At 37.0% G+C, this 19123-nt stretch overlaps 2 protein-coding genes across 2 annotated transcripts in view; one reads left to right on the forward strand and one right to left on the reverse strand.

The window, feature by feature from the left end:
• Positions 1-241: 241 nt before the first annotated feature.
• On the reverse strand, positions 242-4019 carry calr3b (calreticulin 3b). Its single transcript, XM_056392315.1, has 9 exons — positions 3861-4019; positions 3303-3404; positions 2688-2891; positions 2503-2597; positions 2175-2384; positions 1841-1954; positions 1580-1723; positions 1394-1486; positions 242-1266 (listed from the first exon to the last, which is right to left on the reverse strand). Exons 1-9 carry the CDS (start codon positions 3946-3948, stop codon positions 1054-1056), a joined length of 1263 nt encoding a protein of 420 aa, XP_056248290.1. The 5' UTR covers positions 3949-4019; the 3' UTR covers positions 242-1053.
• A 2455-nt stretch (positions 4020-6474) lies between these two features.
• LOC130178685 (dynein axonemal heavy chain 8-like) overlaps positions 6475-19123 on the forward strand; it is a 33833-nt gene continuing 21184 nt past the window's right edge. The window contains exons 1-31 of the mRNA XM_056391130.1: positions 6475-6560; positions 6693-6824; positions 7456-7540; positions 7963-8141; positions 8917-9103; positions 9302-9465; positions 9893-10069; positions 10665-10778; positions 11645-11752; positions 11889-11990; positions 12105-12251; positions 12337-12534; positions 12669-12745; positions 12869-12968; positions 13119-13238; positions 13331-13466; positions 13596-13783; positions 13876-13956; positions 14298-14414; positions 14739-14858; positions 15504-15607; positions 15684-15762; positions 15897-16026; positions 16212-16384; positions 16485-16611; positions 17056-17291; positions 17951-18055; positions 18146-18259; positions 18369-18431; positions 18571-18671; positions 18812-18949. Coding sequence (XP_056247105.1) covers positions 6519-6560; positions 6693-6824; positions 7456-7540; positions 7963-8141; positions 8917-9103; positions 9302-9465; positions 9893-10069; positions 10665-10778; positions 11645-11752; positions 11889-11990; positions 12105-12251; positions 12337-12534; positions 12669-12745; positions 12869-12968; positions 13119-13238; positions 13331-13466; positions 13596-13783; positions 13876-13956; positions 14298-14414; positions 14739-14858; positions 15504-15607; positions 15684-15762; positions 15897-16026; positions 16212-16384; positions 16485-16611; positions 17056-17291; positions 17951-18055; positions 18146-18259; positions 18369-18431; positions 18571-18671; positions 18812-18949 — 3944 coding nt within the window. The 5' untranslated portion in view covers positions 6475-6518. The remainder of the gene's footprint in view (positions 6561-6692; positions 6825-7455; positions 7541-7962; positions 8142-8916; positions 9104-9301; positions 9466-9892; positions 10070-10664; positions 10779-11644; positions 11753-11888; positions 11991-12104; positions 12252-12336; positions 12535-12668; positions 12746-12868; positions 12969-13118; positions 13239-13330; positions 13467-13595; positions 13784-13875; positions 13957-14297; positions 14415-14738; positions 14859-15503; positions 15608-15683; positions 15763-15896; positions 16027-16211; positions 16385-16484; positions 16612-17055; positions 17292-17950; positions 18056-18145; positions 18260-18368; positions 18432-18570; positions 18672-18811; positions 18950-19123) is intronic.

Raw genomic sequence — 19123 nt, forward strand, 5'->3', positions numbered from 1 at the left:
TATAACCTATAACCCATGTGCAGATTACTAAACCCAGATCTTACTCATGTGCACATGGATCTTTTCCCCCACCAACCCCAGGGGGCTCCGTACCCACGTGCATTCGCTGTTTCTGTATCGGGTAATTTTAAATGCCTTTTAAATTCCTTTCTATCCAACACTGCAAAACATGTGAGACAGCGTACATTTAAACTACATACTTTCAAAATGTGCATATACAGTAAAAAGTATGACCAGGCAATAAGGTTATAATCTTTTAATAAAAACTTTGGTATCAATAACATTCTGTCCAATAAAAAGAAGTGTGTGACCCTTGGTGATGTCACGAGTCACATTAGAGGCTCACCATCTGTTTCTCCAGACTTTCAGGATATAATGCAGGTCCCATCACATTACCATGAAGACATGTTGTAGGAAAACAATTTCATTGCTCACATAGATTTCAATTATGCCTTAGAGAGCATGGAAAGGTAAATAAAAGTCAGTGCCAAAGACATAACCAAAATAAGTTACATTACATTAGTCTTGTTTCCTGTCTGTATTTTGTGATTGTTTTGCTGCAAGTCTTTTGCTTAGTCAAGTTTATGCATTGTGTGTTCAGTTATGTGCATTTTATGTTTCACCAGGCTGAAATTTGAATGTCTATGCAGATCTCCGTTTTGTCATATTTACCACATTTTTAATCACAGGTTCTGGTCAACTGTCAAAATACTCTAACAGATGAACAAATGTGCAAGGGAAACAGCAAATAAAGTAGATGTGTAGATCAAGCAAATATCAAGAAAGCAGTGGATGTCAGTGCCTCCTTATTCTCTGTTATTACAAAATGAGGAATGGACTTTGTAGGTGGAAAACCTTACAATCAATCCAGCTGTTCAGGGGCAACATCAAGACCAAAATTAAAGAGAAACTAAGTCCATTAACACCCAACTGCCCCACTTCACTACATTTCCCCCCCCCCCACCCAGTTGAGTTGTGTCCAGATCTCAGGGAAAGGATGCACAGCAGCCACAATACCCCTGGGAAATACTGGACAGAGTTTCTAATGGCTCCTTAAAGCTCATCTTTATGCTTTGCTTCCTCATCATCCATTTCTGAAAGAGCCTCTTCTAGGTCGTCCTTTGTTTCTTCCTCCTCCTCCTCTTCTTCCTCTTCTTCTTCTTCTTCCTCTTCATCACCACCCTCAGTGTCTTGTTCTTTGTTCTTCTCCTCCTCTTCTTTTCGTTTCAGGTCGTCTTGCTCCTGCTTCATTTTCCTCTCTGGCTCCTGTGAGGAAAGTTAAGATAATCACAAACCATGTGTCTTAAAAGGGTTGGGCATCTAACTGGCAATGGTTTCATGTGTTGTACATTCAACAAAATACAGCTTAAAGAGAGTACCAGCACCAGCATACCTTTGTCACACCCCATGTCTCATTTGCAATGTCTTCTGCTTCCTTCACGTCATCTGTGATCAGGAAGTTGTCAAAGATGGTACCAGATTTCACCTGGGATAAAACAGAAGCAAATGTTACACTTTAGTTAAAAGCATTCCTATGGAAATAACATTACTATTCAAAGATGATTTCTTTCTCGCTCACCTGCCAAAGATCGAGACCTAAAACACCAATGCTATCGAACTTGTAGATGTTTGAATCAGCACTGTATTCAGGATTGTCAATCTCAGGATGCACCCATGCTCCTTTGTAGTTGGGGTTGTCGATCTGTTTGGGTTTCCATTCTCCCTGTAATAGAGACACTATTTATCATGCTGCAAAGACTTTAGCAGTGAATGCATTTCTCAGACAAAAGAGATCACACAAATCATAAACTCTAGACAAGTCTATCCTACTTTGACCTACCTTGTATTCTGGGTTGGGGATCATGGGTGGCTCCCACTCGCCGTCCATATCCTCATCCCAGTCTTCAGGTTTTTTAGCATCAGGGTCTGGAATGTTTTCAGGTTTGTCCCAGTCCTAGAAAGAGGAACGAATAATCCTAAAATGGACGTTGACCTAACAGAATTGTGAATTTAATTTTAGTTCTTTAAAGCCCAGGGCTGCTGTGGAAATCTGGGAGGGAAATAAATGGAAAACACTCCTCATATCAGCACTTTCCACAGATGTAACAGCCCATTTAGTCAATGCAAAGCAGGGCAGAGCTTATTTACTTAACTTTATCAGTAAGATTGCTTACCTCAGGTCTGGTATCATCAGCATCGTCAATCTTGGCACGATCATCCCAGTCCTCTGGCTTCTTGGCTTCGGGGTCCTTAATTTTCTTAGGAGGCAGGAAGTCCCAGTCCTCCTCCAGGCTGCCAGATTCTACCTTCTCGTTGTCAATCTTCACCTCATAGGTCTGATCTGGATTCAGGATCAGCGTGTACAGGTGGCTCAGCTCATCATCCTAGAAGAAATCAAGGTGTTTGGATTTAGCCACTGATGCAGAAGTGGTGCATGTTTGTATTTTATAATAAATATCTTCTTTTTTTTTTCAAATTTAAAAATAGAAACTTTGCACCTACCTTGCACTTAATCTCTTTCTTAATGAGGTGATTCTTTCCCTTGTAATTGAAGATGACATGGACTTTCTTGGTGCTGTAGCCACAGATATCAGGACCTAGGTGAAACAAATTTAATTAAAACATGTTCCCAAGCCTGTTATTGTAACCATTCACTAATGTGCATTTCTGTGAACATCATCACTTACCAAACATAATGTAGTATGAGGATTCTCCATGCATTTCAGCCTGATCCAAATCAGCAGGGAAGATCTTCACATAACCACCACCACAGTCAATCTTTTGCTCATGCTTGACCGAAAACTGAAAGACCACAGACTTGCCCTCGTTGCTGAAAGGCTCAAAACGGGCAGAGGCAGCATAGAAACGAGCATCCTGGCTTGTCTGGAGACCTGAAATAGGAAGTACAAAATAAATATTTAGCAAGACAAACCAAGTTCTCTTTAATGAACCACAATACAAACGAGACATCGAGGCACTTAGACTAGATACAATTTCATCAGACATAGGAACTGTCCATAAACTGCTGAGGTTACACTGTGCAGGCAGCAGAGTTTGTTGTTTAAATTGGTAACTATTAAAGCTGCAAAAATCAGGAGGCAACAATTGAGATTTTACTTATTCTCTTTTCTTTCCCAAAAGATTAATTGCTCATTTCCACCTTTAAAATATGAATTCCATATCAAGAAAATTTTTGAGTGCCTTGTTATTTTTTGGGTCATACTGAATATAGCTGTTATTTATAAACAGAACACGTGATTCATGTTTTGTGATGAGTGGAATAAGAACTCAAAAACATTTACCTTTGTCTTTCTCAGCATCTCCGTAAAAGCTGCCAGCCGTCAGTTTCCATTCCCCATAGTCAGACTTGTGTTTGGAGTTCACCCAGCGACTTCTCCAGTCATCTGAACAGAAAACGACAAGCAAGTTTGAAGATTAACACCTGGGGAACCTTCTCTTGCAAAAACATCGGTACTTCCCGAAAATAATTACGCAACTGTCATTGGCGGTACACTTTGAAATGTAACTGTCAAATCGGTTAAATTCGTTTGGTTTGTTTGTTTAACGAGGAACTTAGGCCAAAATTAGTAACTTAAGTGGTATGGTATTACGTTTGCTAGCTTTGGGGCCTTGCTAAAGTTAGCCAGCTATCAACCCAGTTAAAGTTAGTAAACTGAGAAGGGTGATATTTTTCACTTAATCGCTGTTTGAAAATGCTTTTTTTCGTGAAGATAAAAGGCTTTCAAGAAAAACTCACGACGATAACTCTTACAAGATGATGGGGAACAGTGAAGCTAACATGCAATGAAATAAACTCCTACACAACTAGCCAGTTACATAAATGTCCACACCAAACTTACCACCGTCCAGAAACTCCTCCCGAAAGTAAACCTTTGCATGTGCGCAGTATACTGCTAATATCACTGCAATTACACCTAAGACTTGCATTTTGCCCGTCTCTGCCCTACTTCGTACTGCTGGTACTGTCCTAGCTGACTAGTGAATACCTAGCAAAGAAGGAAGAGAAGGGAATATTTTAGAGTCGCTCCAGCGAACAGATGTCTGCCTGCCATTGGACAGCACGATGGTATGCCTGGACCAATCGCAGTGGACCACGAAACATATGTCGTCTCTGGTTTCTGACCCAAGATCAGTTGTTAGTTTAAGCTTCTTCTTCTTCTTCTTCTTCTTTTGATTTGATTGGCGGTTGGCAACCAGCTTTCAGGTGCATTACCGCTAATTACCGGACTGGAGTGTACAGCGTAAGAATGGCAGGAAAATAATTAAAAAAAAAAAAAAAAATCAACCCTGTGTTTTTGAGATACGTGATCCCATGAATAAACATTCTCCCTGATGTTTCTCTAAGAAGGTTCCTAACATTGTGTGTTAGCTTATCCTTCTTTAATGCTGCTCTTAGAGCCTGTCTTTCCTCCTCATATTCCCTTCTTTGTAACAGCAGTTACTGAACCGATTCTGAATGCGCACAGCGTGCACATCTACCAGTTGGATATTTGCCTATTTTGTGTAGTGTCTGATAGAGTCCGGTATGTCCTATCCTGAGACGAGTAACCACTGCTTCTTTCTTTTCGGTTCCTGCCCATCCTCCTTCCCAAACCCACATGATTCTGGATGCTATAAAAATGTCTTCCTGTGTCATTCATGTTCCAATATTTTTGCCATATTTTTTGCATTTGACTCTTTATGATTGTTTTACCTTCTGCTTTACTTAACGGGATTTTAATGTTGTTTGGCCAGTATGTCAGCGTCCTCGTTTCCTTCTATTCCTACATGGGCAGGAACCCAAACAAAGCAAACCCTAAAACCCTTATTATGCATAATGTATATTAAATGGTGAATTTCAAATAAAATAGCGTGTCTACATGATTTCACAGATTTAATGCGTGTGGGTGCTGCCCAACTATCAGATGCTTTTTTTGTGGTTTTCCTCTAACCATTTCAATGCTATCAGAACAGCAACAAGTTCAGCTGCATATACTGATAAATGATATGTGGTTATTTCCTTTATTGCTACCTTGCACTGTGGAATGAAAACTGCAGCTCCTGTGCGTCCAGTCTCAGGTTCTTTTGACCCATCCGTGTATACCAATCATTTATCACCATAGTGCTGTTCAATGTAATTTTGTGCTATACTCCCAGCACTTGCCTGTTTGGATTTCCTCTTTAATTGTTGCTGCATGTTTAAATCGACTAATGGTGTCACAAATAACCGTGGAGGAATGGCTGACTGTTGGACTGTACTGTATGTTAGTTAAACCTACGTTTTCGGCTTTAATATTTCCTACCCAACCAAAACTTCTGAAAAGTTTCATTGTGCTCCCAACTGTTAATATAATCATTTACTAATGTGTCGTTATATCAACAATCCGGTAGACGGCACCAAATTTCAAACATGGAAAACAAAATGGCCACAAGCGACACCTGAGTCATTACAGAAAGTTCTGTTTATTTGATTATGACTCGAATACCTACGTGTTTGCAAACATGGCAGTAAGCTTAGTAATGTAAGAGTTAAATGCAAATTCAAAGCAATTAATTGGTTTGCGATTGAAATAAATATATGGAAAGCATAATTGAATCTATCACAACACATCAAAAGTGAAGGAAAGGCCATAAGCATATTATCAAAGTTAACCAGTAACATTTTAAATTGTATTTCACTACAACGGCTGTGGCCCGTGGTTCGTCAACGGTTGAAGTTGGGCAGTTGTGCTAACAACGGCTGGATTTGGACGGAAACTTCATTGTAAGCGGTTAGAAAAACAATACCGACGAGTCCTTTTTTGACTCCTGACACAGCACAAACAGAAAATGTGGCCACTGGGCGGCTATAATTTCATCGGGTGACCGAGTTTTGGTAAGGGCAGAAAAATATGTTACACTAATGTTAAACTGTCTGTCTCCGTACGTTTGCCAACGGTAACAGTAAGGTAGTTCAGTTATCACAATGTCAATGTTAGCAGTAACCACTGAGTTAACCTACTAAACAGAAATGTTTTTAACATTTTTTTTTCTTTTCCCTCTTACTTTTTTATCATTTAGCCAACTTCAAAATGTAAGTATGTATGTGGAGTATGTTAGCAACACTGCTATGCCTCTACAATTGTACATTAGCCTAAAGTTAGTTGGTTCAACAGCCAAGTAAGTAACGTTAACAACCTTTCAGTATGGTAGTGTGAATTTTTGGGGTGTGGCGCATCATATGCTCCACAAATATGAATGAATTTACCATTAACATAAACCCTTTTAATTAACTTGCTATCAGTTCCAGTTGATGGAAAACGGCCCTGTTTTACTGAGAAGATAACCATACTCCTTTATCAGCTTACTGACATTGTCATCTACAGTATTCTGGACATGATGCAAGCTCCTGAATGTATTAGGTCTACAAAACCATAGGGAAAAAAACCATAGGCTTCAGCTCAAGTGTTTAATTATATTTTTTGATTTCATCTAGAGAGAATACCCTGGACGGAGTTGGGTGGTGATTTTGCTTTATCATGGATTCACACAATACAAAGGCAAACAAGCATGGATGTCAGGTACATTGATCCAGCACCTTGTAGGCTTACGAAATACAAGCAAACAATTAGATGTAACTTATTTTGTGTGGTCCGGTTTTTGTTACTTGAGCAAATACAGTAACTACTATTTATAACCCTTGTCTTCCTCAGGTCAAATACAAGCAGGCACGAGAAGAGCGAAAAAAGCTCATCACCCCTGCACACAACTACATCATTGACATCCTGGCTGACAGGCTGTTCTTGGAGCCAACAGCAGTAGAGGAATTTATTTTAGATTCATCTGTGAGTTTTGACTGTCTATGTACAGAATATCCCATCAGAGATGTAATTAATTACCCCAGTGTTTTTGGACCGTTGACTCTTAATTGTGGCCACAGTCCGGTCTCAAAAATATAGGGGAGACAGGACTTAACATTCACTTTAAGAGAATCTTTTTGCGTTTGGGGAAAATATGCACCCTCTTCCTTTAACCCCTTGATGAAATCTCTGAGCATCATTACACAGTTCCACTTCTGCTTCGAACAGTCCCACTAGACTGTGGGGTGTATGATAATGTTAAAAGCAGTAACATCTCAACCAATACACATCAACATGTGATATTGGTGTTTATTTCTATCTGCCACTATAGTATGATTGGAAGATACAGAAGTATGACATTTTCCAGCCTTTCAGGGCGCTTTGATGTGGGTAAAACTTTACATTCTGTATTTCTGGTGTTGATTCATGACAAAATACAATAGTGTTCATTCTTGATTATCATTTTTATAAATGTTTCTGTTTAAGATGACAGGAACCTTTTTTTGGTTGAATGTCTTTAATGCCCATGTTAACATATAAATGCATAAATCCCTATGTTAACATATAAACACATAAAAAGAAAGTTGACTGTTTTTCTTTTTTACTTGCTCAATAGTTGGCTACTTTTGATAATTTCTTCGCTGAAGGAGGTTGTAAAACCATTTCTTTTGTGTATCAAGAGGCTGAAGTTCCAGGAATAGGTAAGTATAAATGTAGAGAGACTACAATTTTGGAGTGTTGCAAATTAGCCGCTATGCCGTATTTTCGTTTTTCATTAGACTGTCATAATGCTAGTATTAGAAACTGGATAAGACTGGTTAGCAATATTGATTTTCTTCCCGACCATAGAAAGATGTCAGATGTCTGTAGGGGAGGGATTATTCCTAGGAGGGTCCCTCTTCACTGTATGTGTTTGAGTTTATGTTCACTTTATTTTAGATGGGTCATTTGTATAATTTTGGGATAAATCTTTACCAAGTCTACTAAACTTAATGGATCGTATTTGCCCCCATACTGGTGAATGTTTAAACTTTAGTACACAGAGTAGATATCAGCAGTGAATAGTTTTACATGTCCATTCTATTTCCTCTTGTCATCAAAATTCATTTGGATTTCATTTCAGAGTGTGGCCGCTCATATCCTGGGACTACCAAAGGGGGAAAAGTACACAGACTGTTTTTAGCAAATTTGTCTCAGACATGCCTTACAGGTGTTTGCTGCTCTTTCACACGGAATACAGTGGACAGTCCTGTGAATTCAGAAAACATACATGTGGTAAGACAGTCATTTATGTGTAAAGTGGTGTGTTTCTGTAATTGTAAATATTTTATTCCTTTGTGTGATAGCCTTATTTTCTGATTGAATGATTGTACCTTAAGAGCCACATAAAATCATTTTTGAATGTGCAGTTTATTTTATGTGCTAAAAAAAAAGTTTCGGTTTGACTGTAAAAGATACTGATTTGTCATTTGCACTGTACATCAGTAAGCGTCTGTAGTACTGATTATTACGAAAAACACCATATGTACCTCAACCTTTTTAGAGAAGTATCTATCATAATCATATGCTAAAAGTACTAATATGTAACAATAAAAACGAAACATCTTTGACTTCATCTTAATAATAGAACAAGTATCTGATGTTTTTACTGTGGATAGGGATCTGGATGAAAATATAGAAATTTGCAAATGATTTTTTTAATCTTGGGAATATTGGGTCTTTATAAAAGGATAAATTATGAAAATGTTCAAGTTAGCCGTAGGCATGACAACTGAGTTACGGTCACTTAAATGCACCATTTTTCTGGAGTGCTCCAACTGGGAAAATACAGTCAAATTATGTATTCATGAGTAGTCTGAAGTTTTTTTAATACCATTTAACAAAACAGCTGGTTTCACATTTATTATTTTATTACCACACCTTCAACTAGTCGGATGAAACTACCATGGATTCTTTGTCTTCATTTGGGAAAAGGTGGAAGAGTCTCACTGGTGGTGACCATGTTACTAGCACTAGGCTAGGTTTTAGCTTATTTGGTTCTGGATTTTGTTAAATGATTTGTCTTGATGCTTTGCAGGAGATAATGTTTTCAATGATTGATGCGAGAGATGGCCTCCTGAAAGGAATGAGGAATGCCTACAACTTCCTGCTACCAGCTCTTGATGCAAAACAAAACTGGGGTGTCTTAAATAAGACTAGACGCGGAGCAAAACTTAAAAAGAACTTCAAGTACACCATAAAGCGCTGTCTTAGCACCTTAGATGGCAAGTCATTTTTTTCTTGAAGTTGTCAGACTTTCAAGTTTTGATGTTTAGAAATAATTATAACAATAATGTGTCTCATCAGTTTTGTTTGTCAAATCATACTTGATTGCTTCAAAATTGTAATTTGTTTCGTGACCAAATAGTGGTCTTTCCCTCACTTTGATAATCATGTACTTTGTCTTTTTGTTTGTACCTCAGACCTCCAGATGAACATCGAGAACATTGTTCATCTGAAAACAGTCACAGATATTGACTTATCTAAATTGGCCACCCTTGATAATATGAAAGTTGCGGCTGCCAACTTTGACACGGTGCAGCAACTTGAAGAAATTCTGATGCAATGGTACAAGCAAATCAAGGAGGTTGGTAACATAGTTGGTAAAATATTTCATGTTTGTTATCACACCTCTCCCAGGCACAGTGAACAGCTTCTTCAGACTGATTGGGCTTGAGGAACATGGGTAGAAAGAACACTGGCCATGATGAAAGGGATTTTGGCTGTGTGAAAAATAGGAAGATAACAAGAAATCCCAATAGAAAGTGAAGTGAGAAGGAAAAGATCTTATTGTATTTTGGCTAAAGCTTAATTAAGATGTCATTTAGATAGAATCTGCATGTTTAGGATCCATGCAGCTGGTCCAAAATGTACATGGAAACTGCAGATAAGCATGTTACTTCTACACAACATCTTACATCTTACCTTTAAATGAACCTTGCTGTAGAGTTATTGATTGAATAGTTCCCCTGTAAGAGGAAATTGTAACCTTTATCTGTATCCCTAATCATCAGGTCCTGGTAGAAACTAGTCAGTTGAGGAAACTAGATGATTCTGCAGGGCCACTGTGTGAGCTTCAGTACTGGCAAAGAATGTCTTTGAGGTTCAACTCCATCATCAGTCATATCAAAGGCCCAGAGTGTAAGGCAGTGGTAATGGTGCTCCATATCAGCCATTCCAAGGTTATGAAGGTACTGACACTTGAGTGTCCAACTTCAACAAAGTAATACATAAGAAAGTTATTATACAGCATTTTTACCAGATTTTTGGTGGATCTGACAAAGGGTTGATTTGTACTCAGATGTTATATGACCAACTGATTCTGTGTAAAATATAACAAGACAAATGTCTGAAAATTATGATAGAATGTGTGTGAAAACAGTCACCACCAGGTGGTTGAAAAGTGCTTGTAGAAATTGATAATAATTAATTTTGAATTGTAGAAATATATAATATAAAATTAATCCATGGGATTATTGATCTTTGATAACCTTTAAAGACATTGTTAAGATAAAGTTAAGATATCACACAATTGTTCCAACCTTAATGTCCAAATGTATTATGTTTTTGGTTTCTTTTAGCCTTTTTGAGTATTCTGCAATCTGAAATAATCACTTTGAGCTCTGTTACAGTAACTTGTGAAGGGCATTTTATGGACTAAAGGATTTAATTTAGAAAAAGTGCATATTAGTCAATAAAATCTGAAAACTTGCTTTGGTCTTCAAAAGACCTTAAGCCCTCTAGAATGAACTGAAATAGGTCATTTTAAACTGTGTACCTCTGCAGATGTGGCAGAACATGGATTCCAGTTTAACAGATCGTGCAAATGAGGCAAAAGACAATGTAAAGTTCCTGTGCACACTGGAGAAAGTCTGTCAACCTCTTTACAACAGTGACCCGGTATGTATAGTCAATAATATGATGTTATGAATGCCTAGTCATATCTAAGGAAAGATATTTGTCAGTATTGAATGAAAATGAAAAAAAAACGTCTACTGCAGAATTTTTATACATACAGTAAGATGTAGGAGCATATTCAGGTATATGTGTGTAAAAATAGCAGTATTTATAAAAAGAAGTTTAGGAAATGGATCTCCCATCTAATTTTAGAAAATGTGCGTGTCATTTTGTAGTGCTGTTTACATTCTACTGTAAGGGTTAGTTGCATCCAACATGTATGGTCACTAACCAACAACTGCCATTATACATCAATAGTGACAACAGCGTTCCCTTTATAGTGAATAGTGGACAATTTCAGAGGCAGCCCAATTGTACAACAGGTGTAAGTTAAACCTCAGATGTAGTGATCTCTAATCAGGTTTTAATTAATGACATAGCCACTATATTTAGACTAAAGATAGCTGTGCTTTAAATGCACAAACACAGCTTAAACTGAGTTTAAGAAACGATTTGATTTGTTCCACACAGGCTTAAACCTGTCTTAAACTGCACAAAGTTAGTGACAGAAACTGCCCCATTAAACTTTTAAAATTAATATATTAACAAACAAACCAATTAATTAATTGATTAATCAATTAACAACACTGATATTCCATTAGTAGGATAGGAAGTGCTAGTGCGCCTTCCACACATTATTATGGGTCATTTACTAGATTTACTTGTAATTTTAAAAAACTTGTTTTATGTGATGGAACTTTTACCTCTAAGGCAAAATGTGTTCCATTGTTTGAAGTATTTGCCCATTATACAGTTAATGGATAGGACTATTGTAAATAATATTGACATACATGTATTTGTGATTGCAGGTCACCATGATGGGAAGCGTGCAGAACGTTATCAGTGCCATTCAAATGATATGCAGTGTTTCAGTGTACTACAGTACAGGAGAAAATGTATCTGCACTGTTCGGCACAGTAAGTGTATTTTATTCAAGTCTCAGAAAAATGGAAGTTGCTTTAGAAAATGTGGTTTTCATGCAAACACACAATCTAAGATTTACATTTTTTTTAATTAAAACTTTTGTAATTGTGTTCCTGAAAAACTTTACAGGTCACAAGTCAGATGGTTACAGCATGCAGGTCATACATTACTGACAATGGCACATGTCAAATATGGGACCAAGATGCTGAAGTCATCATCAAGAAAATACAGGTAATGGTGACACCTATGCATATGGATAAACATCTGTGGTATCATTACTGGGGATTGAATATAACACATGATCGCAGCATGTCATTGTTTTCATTCATTTTTTGTCTTTGGCAGGACTGTATCTGCTTGTATGAGAAGTATCAGTCTTGCTTCCAGAAAACAAAGAAACAAACATCGGACAAACCTGGAAAGGTGTCATTGGATGATTCAGAGACAATGATTTTTTGGAAGTTTGACAATTTCTGCAAGCAACTTGAAAAGGTGAAGTCCACAAAGCCATTTTTGATTTGAATTCCACTTTTATTTTAAGGTCTTGCCTAATAACAATAAGCATCATCTTTTGTAGATCACAAAAATAATCACAGTGTTCAAGACATTTGAATCTCTTGGGAAATCAAACATTGAGGGCATTGAGATTCTGGCCAGACAATTCCACACTGTGTCCATGAATTTGAAACGGAAGCAGTCTGATATGTTGGCTCCAAGGACAGCTGAATTCCAAACCGATTTTGCTGACTTTATGGTTCAAGTTAGCCACATTGAGGTATGTAAAATTTCCTGCTGTTTAAAATCTGCAACATGTTGTATAGGTAGCATACATTATATCCTTTTCTCTTATATAAGTATTGTTTCTGACATTGGTGATTGTTTTACCATTTTGTCTATCCTTCTCTATAGAACCGGCTGCAGGCATTTATGAGGTCATGCTTCTCAACCATCACCTCATCTCAGCATGCGCTTTGCTTTGTACAGCGGTCAGTATGATATTGCATAGTAGTATAGTATAAAGATCCTACTGTAATGATTTAAATTGTGGACACGTTGGCATGATAAGCAGAAAATTCAAACACAGCTCTCATAAATTACTTTATTTGTAGTTTTCAGAGGCTGAACATTCCCTGTCTAGACACAGAAACATCCAGCATCTTGGGTCTTATTCTTCAGCATTATGCCTCGGAAGTAGAGTTTGTGAAAAAGGTATCACATTTTCGTGGCCTTACATCTTTGAGTACAATACCAAAAATAAAGTATAAATTCATTGTCAAATTTATTGTTAAATATGGGCTTTGATGTTTTTGATTAAAAAAACAGATTTACTTATTTTATTATTTTCAATTTTCTTTGCAGCTCTATGTAAAACAGAGAGAGGACCCCCCATTAGCTAGAAACATGCCTCCCGTGACTGGAAGGATTAGCTGGGTCAGGCACCTCTACAGAAAAATAGAGGAACCCATGTCATACCTAAAAGTAAGTCTACATTTCTCCCACCAAACAATTTAAAATACTTCATTATCATAGTGTTTTATTTTAATGTTGAATACATCTCTTGTCCTTAATAGAAACATTCTGACATCCTGTGCAGCCCCGAGGGACAAGATGTAGTCAAAATGTTCAACCAAACTGCATCTGCATTTGTAGAGTTTGAGTGTGTTCATCATAGAGCATGGATGGGTGAAGTGTCAAAATTAGACTATGGTTGGTTCTTTGGTTTTAACTGAATATGTTCTACCCTAGATGGCATATTATATCCCTTGTTAGGATGCAGCATAGGATTCTGTTAATATTCATTTAAAATCATTTCCCTTTTCTTCTTCTTTTCTACAGTCTTGAATATCACACTGCTGGTTCGACACCCAAAGACTGGAAAATTTGTCGTCAACTTTGATCCTGAAGTAACTGAGGTCATTCGGGAGGCTAAGTGTTTGCTGAAGATGGGTTTGGAGATTCCAAAGCAGGCTCTGTGTCTGGTCAAGTTGGAAAGCAGAATAAACACTAATCAACTCCGACTACAGGTAAACCACACTGTAACATACATACATGCATTTTTTTTATAGATGCATCACCTCAATATAAATGATTTCTATGCTTATTTCCTTTTTTATAGACCATTTTGACAGAGTATGAGTCCACTTGTGAGAACATACCTGCAGATTTCGCCAGCTTGATGGCTTCAAAAATAAAAAATGTAAGCAGTTTGTAACTACAGTACAATAATAAGTAGAACATTTCACTAAATCATAAAGTACTGAAAAGTAACAATTTTCATGTTCTCATAAATGTAAACACACATAGTTCAACTCATGATATTTGCTGCAAGTCCGTGTATTCAAACACTTTGAAGTCTGTATTTGTTGCTTAGCTGCTTAGCAAGGAAAAGCACTTCACAGCGTGAATAGGTGTTGAACCAGCATTGACACATTTTTTTATATTTATCTCTTTTGTGTCTTAAAGAGCTTATATTTCTTAATCTATCCATGCTTTCAGAGTTGCTCATTTTTGACTGTTATGTTTCTGATAAATTGCAAGGTGGAATCTGTGCTTCGCCATGGGTCAGTGCAGCTCACTTGGTCATCATTCCTCCTGGACAAGTTCTTCCAAAATGTTGACACTGCTTTGTTTGAGCTTAAACATCTTGTAAAGACGGTATGTTAGTGAATAAAAGCAGTCAAAAGTCAAGTATGCACATTAGTATGAAAACAATAATGGTAAAATATTTTGAAAGTGATACCAAAAATAATGAATCCCTGTAAAAGATTACAAAAATTAATTTGTGTGTTTAATACCATGTTGTTTAGAAGGATTATTAATAACCTTTGGTGAATGGTTGTGGATCTGAAATGTAAAAATTTCATTACACTAACATTGCACTCACCAGTCAGCAATCCTTTGTCACAGTTTTACTCATTGTATTCTTAAAATGCTATTGCTCAAGACTCATGTTACTACAGACTATATTTCTTTTTTCAGGTGCAGGATATCTCTAAGATACACATTGATGATGTCCTTAAGGACATCTCAGAGACTGAGCTGATTGAGCTCCCAGAAGATCATGCGTCTTCAGTACATGACCTGATTGACTATAATGAGGTATGGACTGTGATAACCGTTTTATTTTTAATTTGTTAATGTTTTTTTTGTTTTGTTTTTTTGTTTTGTTTTTTACAATTATTGTTTTATTAAAGATGAAGATTTATGAAGATGGAGTGTACATTTTCCATTTTAATTTCTTTGAATTGAAATAGTGAATCATGCCTGGTCATCTACTTGTAGTATGTATCTCTTTTTAGAATCGATGTATGGAGTTGGGAAAGACCTTGGACCACAAATGTAGTCGTGTTAAAGAAGCAGTGAAGGAGCTGGGTAATGTGTTTAGTGCCATTTATGAATCAAAAGGCACCAAGAAGACCACTGAGGAAACTGTTTCAGGTACTCTTAAACCCCAGTTTTAAGAGTTGGACCCAAAATCTAAATATCTTGCATATAAGTATGTAGATCTTTTTTTGTTTTACTCACACACATACAACATGCATTATAGGACAGAGGGGTGTGACATTCTCAGGAGAGAGCCAGAAGAAGTCTAATCAGGATGAGGGAATGAATTTAGTAGGTCCAGATAGAGATAAGTCAATCAAATTTGAAAAGGTATGTTTGCTTACCCACAGAAAAGCATGTATCTTGTATACAGTATTCCAACAAGTGTGTTAATGCTTCACATACAAATCTAAATTTCAGGAGTTTAAGAAGCTTTATGAATACTTCACTGCAAGGGTATTAGAGGCACTGGTCAAAACAACCAGGTTATCGCTGGAGATCCTGAAAAGGAGAATTTGTGCCAAGTAAGTATGTCTGTGTTTGTCAGCATGTAAAAAAAAAAGGACCTGTATCTAAGAGAAATGATACGATCCCTTACAGATCAACATCAATAAAAAGATCTGAGTCTAAGCTGGTCCCGTTAATAAAATCTGAAGTCCAGCTGGTCATACCCAAAGTGGTGAGTTTCTACTGATTTCAATTCATCCTACAGTACCTTGTAGGGAAGAATAATCAGAGGAATAATATAGAATTCCATTCCAATCTTGTGAAACAGAAATTGCAGTTTCCGTGTCTGATATTTTTTGTCACCAGGTGATGATTCCCACTATAGATGAGATCCAACACGCCATAAATCACCTAATTGACCGGGTGTTGGAAGTTAGCAAGGGCATTACATGGCAGCATTACATGGAGTGCAGTCCCGTTGGCACAAAGAACAAAGGTATGTCACTGTCAGCATGTAAATGGAAGAAAAAAAAGACAAGACTGAAAGACAAATTAATGGGAATGACCTTTTAAATTTGATTTGTGAACATAATTTGGTTTATTGATCTTTCATTGAAATAATCAAGAACAATTTTTTAGATATTTTTATGGTTTTGCCTGTTGTCTGTAATGATTTCATAGGCGGAGAAAAAGAGAATTTCTATCACAGAGTAGCTGAACACAAGGACATCAAAAAGGTGGTGGTCATTCTCAAAACAGCAGTCAGCAGCAAGAAAGGACAAGCGACTGATTTTCTGAAGCAGTTCAGTCCATTTAGTGTGATCTGGGACAAGGACAAGAACCTCAAAGTCAAGGTTTGTTTTCCTGTGAACATAAAATGTTCTTTTTTTGCCTTTTAGATGGAATATCTATTTTCCTGAAATAACAGCAATATGATTATGTTAACTTTCTAAGGAATTCATGGGCAGCCATCCATCCTTGATCCAGATTAAATCTGAAATCCAGCACTATGACTCAATTGAACAAGAAATTGATGATATCAAACCCATTGTTGTTTTGGTGTCAACTGAGCTGTCAACAGGTAAGATATTCATTATGTGTTGTAGACAGCAACCAGATAAATTCTAAGTTAGTAAATGCCTATCTCCATTACAGTTGGAAGCTGCTATGAGAGGCTGCATTTATGCTCAATGACAGTTAACATGCTGATATTCAGATTAGATTAATTCATTTGCAATCAGTATGATGACAGATTATAAATAAATTCATCTAAAATATTAATACATGAGCTGCCTCTTTTTGCTGTTCTTTAACAATTGAGTGCTACCCTTTTTCCCGACTTTGTCCTGGAGAATATGGACACTGCCTTTTTTAAGGCGCTGTACCTGGCTGAACATCAGAGCAGAAGTCTCTCTATTTGACTACTTGAATCCATCACTTTTAAAGTAATGCTTGGTTTGAGAACCGTGTGTGTGTGTATGTGTGTGTTAGAAGAAGGAATGCAAATTGTATCTCTTGTAAACAGATCCATTAAGGAAGGCCCTGAAAGTTGAGACCAAAGCCTGGAAGAAGCTGTTGTGCAAATACCTGAAGGAGGAGTACAAAAAGAAAATGATTGACACCAGCATACATGCTAACAAATACCTCACACAACTATCTCATCCTGTGGCTAATCTGGAAGATGTGCGCCTTACCATGGGGGCCCTGTCTAAGCTTCGGGATACTGAAATACAAACTGATATGACATTGATATCCATTGAGGTATGAATAGCACAATAATTTCTTGTCAGGGATATAGCTTAAGTCTTACCAATAACTGCAATGCTTGTATGCCTGTGTACAGATTGAAATTAGCACTGAATCTGAAAAAGAACACCCAAAGGTTTGCAAAAGTGAGGACACTTTGCATTTCTGCACTGGGACTCCTGTGGTGCCAACCCATGGGCCTCAGTGGAACAAATTAATGCATTCTTATTAAGTAGCAGATCAAAATGAGACCTACAGACATATTTAAACTTTTATTAGGTTTCCAGTCTTGGAATGTGGACAAATCTGGGTGAAGTCTTGTTTGTGATGTGAGTTTATGACAGATAATAACAAGAGCAGTTGGCAGTTAGGCACTATAAAAGACGAGACATACACATTGAATTATACTGTTAGTAAATTGCTGGCTTTGAATGATCTATGGGGCATTATCAGAGACTATTTGTGGCATTTTAATGACCAAATTTATAGTCCCTTTTTTCTGTCCTAAATTTGTGTGTTCATGACATTTGTAGATTTTCATTATTGGTTTAGAAATGTTTTTCACTGTAAGTGTAAATTTTGAAGTCATGTTCTCCTTCCTCCATAAGGTAACCCTGAAGTTTGATTTACGTAGCTATCAAATAACAATTTAATGATTATGTTACATTTTACAGGAAGCCTATGAAATTCTGACTAAATATGAAGCTGAGGTGACCAAAAGAGAAACAGAGGGGGTGCACAATCTGAGGGATCTCTTCACAAAACTTCAGTCTAAAGCTGTTAGTATTCTCATTATATTTGATGTTTTAAAAATGTGTCCCTTCTTTAACTCACCTGTGATCTTGGTTTTTAATTCCTGACTTTCCCAGAGGTCAGTGCAAGATGAGCTTGTTCGAAGGCAACCCATGTTCAAACAAAGCCTTCTGGAGTGTGTTTCTACTTTCCAAAATGATGTTTTCACTTTTACAGAGAAATATGATTCAGTAAGTAATCTGTGTATTTTTTCTTATTAGTGTATGTGTAAGTTTTCAATCAGTCAAATTAGTCAATTTAAATGAATTTATTAATCAGTTTGTATGATCTTGTTTTTAGGAAGGCCCCATGGTTGAGGGAATAGCTCCACAAGAAGCCAGCCGCAGGCTCCAGAGTTGTCAGGTAACTCAGTTAGTGAATTACCATCTTACTGTATACTGGTCAATGTTAGATACATGAAAAGCAATCAAACAAGTAGAAAAGCCCTGCAAAATGAAATATAACCACGGCATCTTATTTTTTTCCTTTTTATTGTACGCAGGCTAAATTTGAAGAACTGTGGAGAAATTTCAACACATACAGCTCTGGAGAGAAACTTCTTGGCTTGCCAGTTACACAGTATGACTGTCTACAAAAGAAAAAGTATTTTCCCATTCTATAAAGGCTTACCCTATATTACCATGACATTGAAAATTCTTTCCATACTGGTTGCAGTGTAATCTCTGTGGTATTTTGTAATGTATTCAAACTAATAAACCCATGATTCCTTATGATTACCCCAGAAAAGAGCTTGATCTGCTACAGAAACTTTATGGCCTTTATGATGCAGTCATGACTAGGATTAGCAGGTACTATGGCATTCTGTGGACAGATGTGGATATTGAGAAGATCAATGCAGAACTTTTGGAATTTCAGAACAGGTAATCCCCTTATTTCTGTTAATTCTCCACCTTTACTATTACAGACAATCTTCTATGCTATGCTATGCTTTAGTTTGGCATGTGACAAACTTGAATGAATGAAATTCATAACCATATATCACTCACACACCTTCTGTTTTTTGTATTATTTTCTTATTTTATTCTAAATTTTAT

The sequence above is a fragment of the Seriola aureovittata genome, chromosome 12, assembly GCF_021018895.1.
Source record: "Seriola aureovittata isolate HTS-2021-v1 ecotype China chromosome 12, ASM2101889v1, whole genome shotgun sequence".
Lineage (NCBI taxonomy): Eukaryota > Metazoa > Chordata > Actinopteri > Carangiformes > Carangidae > Seriola > Seriola aureovittata.

Excerpts from the sequence above, each read along its gene's own strand:
- calr3b (XM_056392315.1), bottom strand. The coding sequence starts at position 3,948 with ATGCAAGTCTTAGGTGTAATTGCAGTGATATTAGCAGTATACTGCGCA. Across the intron at positions 1,955-2,174 it reads CTGATGATACCAGACCTGAG|GACTGGGACAAACCTGAAAA; the intron begins GTAAGCAATCTT and ends TCCTCTTTCTAG. Across the intron at positions 1,267-1,393 it reads AGACATGGGGTGTGACAAAG|GAGCCAGAGAGGAAAATGAA; the intron begins GTATGCTGGTGC and ends CTTTCCTCACAG.